This window comes from Sinocyclocheilus anshuiensis, unplaced genomic scaffold (assembly GCF_001515605.1).
Source record: "Sinocyclocheilus anshuiensis isolate Anshui unplaced genomic scaffold, SAMN03320099.WGS_v1.1 scaffold1170, whole genome shotgun sequence".
In the NCBI taxonomy this organism is placed as follows: domain Eukaryota; kingdom Metazoa; phylum Chordata; class Actinopteri; order Cypriniformes; family Cyprinidae; genus Sinocyclocheilus; species Sinocyclocheilus anshuiensis.
Window position 1 is genome coordinate 269,541 of NW_015538055.1, and position 5,311 is coordinate 274,851.

At 34.8% G+C, this 5,311-nt stretch overlaps 1 protein-coding gene across 1 annotated transcript; it reads right to left on the bottom strand.

The window, feature by feature from the left end:
* Window positions 1–2,371: 2,371 nt before the first annotated feature.
* Window positions 2,372–4,014, bottom strand: LOC107683433 (lymphocyte antigen 6D). Its single transcript, XM_016479487.1, has 3 exons — window positions 3,930–4,014; window positions 3,219–3,314; window positions 2,372–2,706 (listed from the first exon to the last, which is right to left on the bottom strand). Exons 1-3 carry the CDS (start codon window positions 4,012–4,014, stop codon window positions 2,624–2,626), a joined length of 264 nt encoding a protein of 87 aa, XP_016334973.1. The 3' UTR covers window positions 2,372–2,623.
* Window positions 4,015–5,311: the final 1,297 nt, after the last annotated feature.

Sequence of the window (5,311 nt, forward strand, 5' to 3'; positions counted from 1 at the left end):
TATATATATATATATAGTATTTTTAGTATAGAATATTTTGTAAAAATATTTTATTTAGCCATAAATTCTCTAAAAAGTAACTTTAATTTCATTAATTGTAGACTGAAAACAAACAGGTTATATAGGAACTGAACACCTGCACACCTGGTGACATAGAAATATACTTAAATATGGTAGTGAGAAATATTTTATTAACCAAACACCATGTTCTGAATCCATCCACAAGGAAAGGGAAATGAAGGTGACATTAATGCACTGCCCTTAGGAGAATTCATCATTCAAGTACCTTCAAAAAGCTTGACTGCACTGTAAAACTAAAAATATACTTCATGTGGAACCAACTGAACTAACCTAGCTCAAAAATGTTATTTAATATGACCGAATCATCCTCACTACATAAGGTTACACCATCAAGATAATTGTAAAGCTCAGGTCACACAGAAATTTCCCCTTAAGTGCAGTTTCACTTTTTACATTCTATAACTTCGAGGAGTGTGGATTGACATTTTGTAATAAGAACTGTATTCACTTGTGAAAAGCTTTTTTCTTCCATTCTCAGCTAGAGGAAATCTGCCCAGCTGAGGATGCGCTGCCTTGGCATGTGACACTACCTGCTAGCACAGCGAGTGTTTCTTAGCCAAAGTGCATGTGATGTCTTGTCAACAGTCCTTAAGTCGCTTATATCTGGAATTGTCTTAAAAAATAGGTCCAGGGGATTGTGGTGCACTACATAGCGTTTCAGACCTCAGGACAGGAGGTGAATCTGGTTCAAGAATGTCTAAGCTGGTGCAGAAAATGGGCCAATATGAAATCAAGGTGTTCATGGTTTCTCTCTGACTGTGCACGCAGATGAATGTGAAGGTCATCAGACATTTGATTTGCTTCAGCGATAATCTGCTTGTTTTGATTTTTGGAAGTTTGCCCAATTATGCAATCTGTTCGTTTCCTTTATGTTGCAGTGAAAAGGGCAGTTTGAGGTGATGGCTGGTCTGGCACTAGCATGACTAATGCACTCAAATTATTAATGTGCTCTCGTAAATTTAAAGATAAGTTCTGTATATTTACAAATGCATATATATATATATATATATATATATATATATATATATGTGTGTGTGTTTGTATATATATATTGCAATCTTTATAATATGAATAAAATGTGTCTTCCTCTTAAATGACTTTCCGTTTTTGCTGACAACATTTATTGCAAAATAGGTATTTAGGTATAATTTTAACATCTTTTTTTTTGGTGGGTGATACCCACATTTCACTGTCCAATCAGCTTGAAATAGATACAATTAAGCCCCATCCAACATTTTTTCCTCATTAAGTATCAAGTTTCACTCAAATTGCAGAACTAAAATAGGTTGCAAAATGGAATTCACTTTGATCGTGGCCACTCCAAGATGACAAGGCCTTTTTCTACAGTTTCAGTTCAGTTAAAGTTCAATCCATCACTGTTATGTGTCCTGTTCCCCCCTTTTCTTTCTCTTTCTTGACAAATCTTGGAAATCTCACTCTCCCTTAATCAGAGAAAGAGCTCAGATTCTCAGAAACGACTGCTCATTCACTTGCTCATTTCTTGGAACTTGTAAATTGACAAAAATGCCATGTCAATTTAAAACACTGAGGCCTCTGGCTCTTAATCTTTTGCTGTCCATTAGAGAACATGATAAGATAAATTGCTGTCCCGGTCGCTCTGTGAAAGAAGGTGTGCAGGTTATTTTTTAAGGAAGAAAATCCTCAATCTCTTTAATAACAAACCCTGCAGTCATGGAAACGGATTAATTCATGCCTGACCCATATTTCCTTGTTTGAATTAAGATTATTAGAAGGAGCCCAAATGTTTTGTGTACAGGGAAGGTATTTTTAAAATATTGTATATATATATATATATATATATATATATAATATTGTATATATATATATATATATATATATATATATGCATTTATATAGAAGACTGCAATGTTCATTTCAAAAATGATAATTAGTATTATTATGCATATTATAAGGATCACAACAGTTATCTGTGCTAAATTTAAAGTTACTTTTTTCATAATGCCCGGACTGAATGATAAACTTGTTAACTAAAACTTGTGAATGGTTGATAAAGTGTACAGAGCATCTCATCGATGCTAATGAGTTAAGCTTGTTTGGAACAAGCAAGTAATTATGTTTTAAATCACCTTTAATCAACATTTGATATGCATTTTTTTTTCTTGCCTTTCATGAGAGATATTAATGCCTGGACTGCATGTTTGGCTTCTCATCTGTTAAAAGCAGCAGTTAATCCAGACACGTATGGCATCATAACATCTCTCTCGAATGACCTACATTCCTTTGATACTGAACACACACATTCACAGCATTTTACTGAGTAGATTTTATTCAATTCATAAATCAAATCATGCCGATCTGGGACAGAAACCATGCTTATTAGACATTCCTTTATTAAGTAATGTTATGTAAAGCAAACCATGTTGAGTCAGATGGAAAAAAGTCATTAGAAAAATTATACACCTAGAGTAACCCAATGATATTTTTCCTGCTACGCTATTACAATGAACATGAGTGCCTGACTCAAGGACAGTCGATCAGCAGGACTGGTGACGTTGAGAGATCAGTCACAAAGATCAGAAGTGCAGCAGTGGATGTTCACTCCCGGAACACAGAACTCCTCACATGTCCGGCTGAACACAGTGGCTACGGTTTAGAGCATAACAAGAAAACAGCTCAATATCCTATCTAAACTTGTAGAAAACAGACCTCTAATGAAGAAACAACATTTTCCTTCACCTACCGAGGGGTAATAAATATGAAGCTGTTACCAAGGTTATTATCGTTAACAAAACCTAAAATTAAAACCATACAATTTTTATTACTTGAAATAAAATAAACATTAACTAAGAATAAATAAAATATATAAAAAAAACGTATTTAAGCTAGTCGCCAAGGCAACACTTTTCATTTTCGCCAAGTTGAAGCACTAGAATAACTACAACTAAATAAACTAAAAACTAAAACTTACTAAAAACTAGAGATATTCAAATATAATAATACAAATTACAAAAACACAAAAAATTACTAAACATTTAACAAATTTAAATAAAAAATAAAATATAATTCTAAATATTAACATAAGGTAGTATATCAATGATAGTAAAATCACATTGGATGTTAATGACTTGAAAATTGAGTTAATATCGATTGCTTACCTGTTGAAACTGTTTTGCAGAAATTGCTTGAGGCTGGACATTCGTTTGGGGTCTTGCAGTCCCCATCCACACAGGTGTAGCATGTCAGCGAGTGCACTATTGGGAGATTACATATTAGACAGACAGATAGCAATGGTGAAAGTATCTGCACTCTATCAGAGCAGTTTGGAAAACTTTTAACTACATTCCAAAGCATAATATTTGACAAGTTACTCCACTACATTTCATAAAAACATATTATTTCCTCATTGTTTTGAAGTGATGAAATCATGACCCGAGACATGATAGCAATGTGCAATTCATGAACAAACCATTCGTTTGAGTCTATTCTTTTCAATTAATCAGTTGAACCATTTCACAAAATGCATTGCAGTGATTAATTTGTGAATTTGTATAATTCAATAAACTCTAACCCTTAGACCCCTTTTTATTTAAATAGATATTTTGAGGAGAGAGAGAGAGAGAGAGAGAGAGAGAGAGAGAGAGAGAGAGAGAGAGAGAGAGAGAGAGAGAGAGAGAGAGAGAGAGAGAGAGAGAGAGAGAGAGAGAGAGAGAGAGAGAGAGAGAGAGAGAGAGAGAGAGAGAGAGAGAGAGAGAGAGAGAGAGAGAGAGAGAGAGAGAGAGAGAGAGAGAGAGAGAGAGAGAGAGAGAGAGAGAGAGAGAGAGAGAGAGAGAGAGAGAGAGAGAGAGAGAGAGAAGCTTTCATCTTACCTGAGGCACTGCAGAGAAGCAGCACAATAAGAGCACACACTAGCATCTTCATGATGGAAGCTGGTCTGGTCATGCATAGGAACATGTTTCTTTATATACCTCGGTTACACCTTTTACTGCAAATACATTCTTCCTAAAGCATAACAGTAATGCTGTATGACAGGTTTCATGTAACCAGATATAGATGTCAGCTTAATTCCTGGACAAGGAAGTAAAATGATTTTTTCAGTAATTCTCTGCTTATGTTATTGTCTGTCCTTAGCTTGTGAATTGTTTTAGACAAGATGCAAGATCTAAGAACTTCTATCAAGCCTTTAACTCCACAAAGTCTTTTCTCAATCTTTCACTTGTTTTTTCTTAATCTTTTCACTTATTTACCCATAATTTCTGATTTCTCTAATTCGGATAAATTAGCTATTTTAAGATTGAGATGGCTATCTATTTTCCAGCAGTAGCAGATTCTACCACAATGCATTACATCCGTAGGAAGAAACCATTAAAGGACACATTTCCCAAACATCACAAAGATTGTACTTCTATTCTATAATATAATTCTTTAATAATTGAAACCATAAACCATGCTATTCTGTGAGATAAGCATCTAAAGTGCAGAGCTCTTAAATTCATATTCCTCCTGCATTACTAAGCCTGTCAGGTACGATAGAAAACATCCAATTAATCTGCACACCAACAATCCTCTGGGGTTCCACTGGGATCTGTACTTGGACCTCTTCTCATTCTATACTAAATCACTCAGTTATTTCATAACCTCTCATGGCCTCTTACCTCTTATTAAAAATGCAAATCTCATCTCAAAGTTGAAATTACAGGCCAGCTGGAAAAATGATCTCTAATAGCATGCACCTCAGGGCCGTGAAGTCAAGTGAATTCAGTGCTTATTAGAGCTAGGCCATGGACAGGCCTCATGGGTAATCTGTCTAAAGATTAGTATTTTATTGTTTTTAGGCTCTGGCATTTCTATAGAAGTTTGAGACTAGTTATTGCTTTGAGGAGAGATATTTGGGGACTGGAGGCAATTGCCAATGTTCAGCTCTCAAGACTAAGGTTAAATTGCCAAAATATGATGGATATTTTCTTCTTGAGAATACAATATCAGACAAGTAAAGTTATCACAGCTTTACATGACATTGTCATTAATGTGCATAACAAATTAACAGCTTTGTTAGAACAAGTACAAATGGTCATTGATCATTTTGATATCACTGCAGATGGGGCATCTGAGAAAACAGAAAATATACCTAGAGGAATTGAATTTTTTTGGTAAACGCTGTAGCATGTAGATCTAAACACAAGAGGGTTTAACAAACACAGACAGCAGGGGGCAACAAAGTTCAGAATTAATTAGCATGCATTCAGCAAAA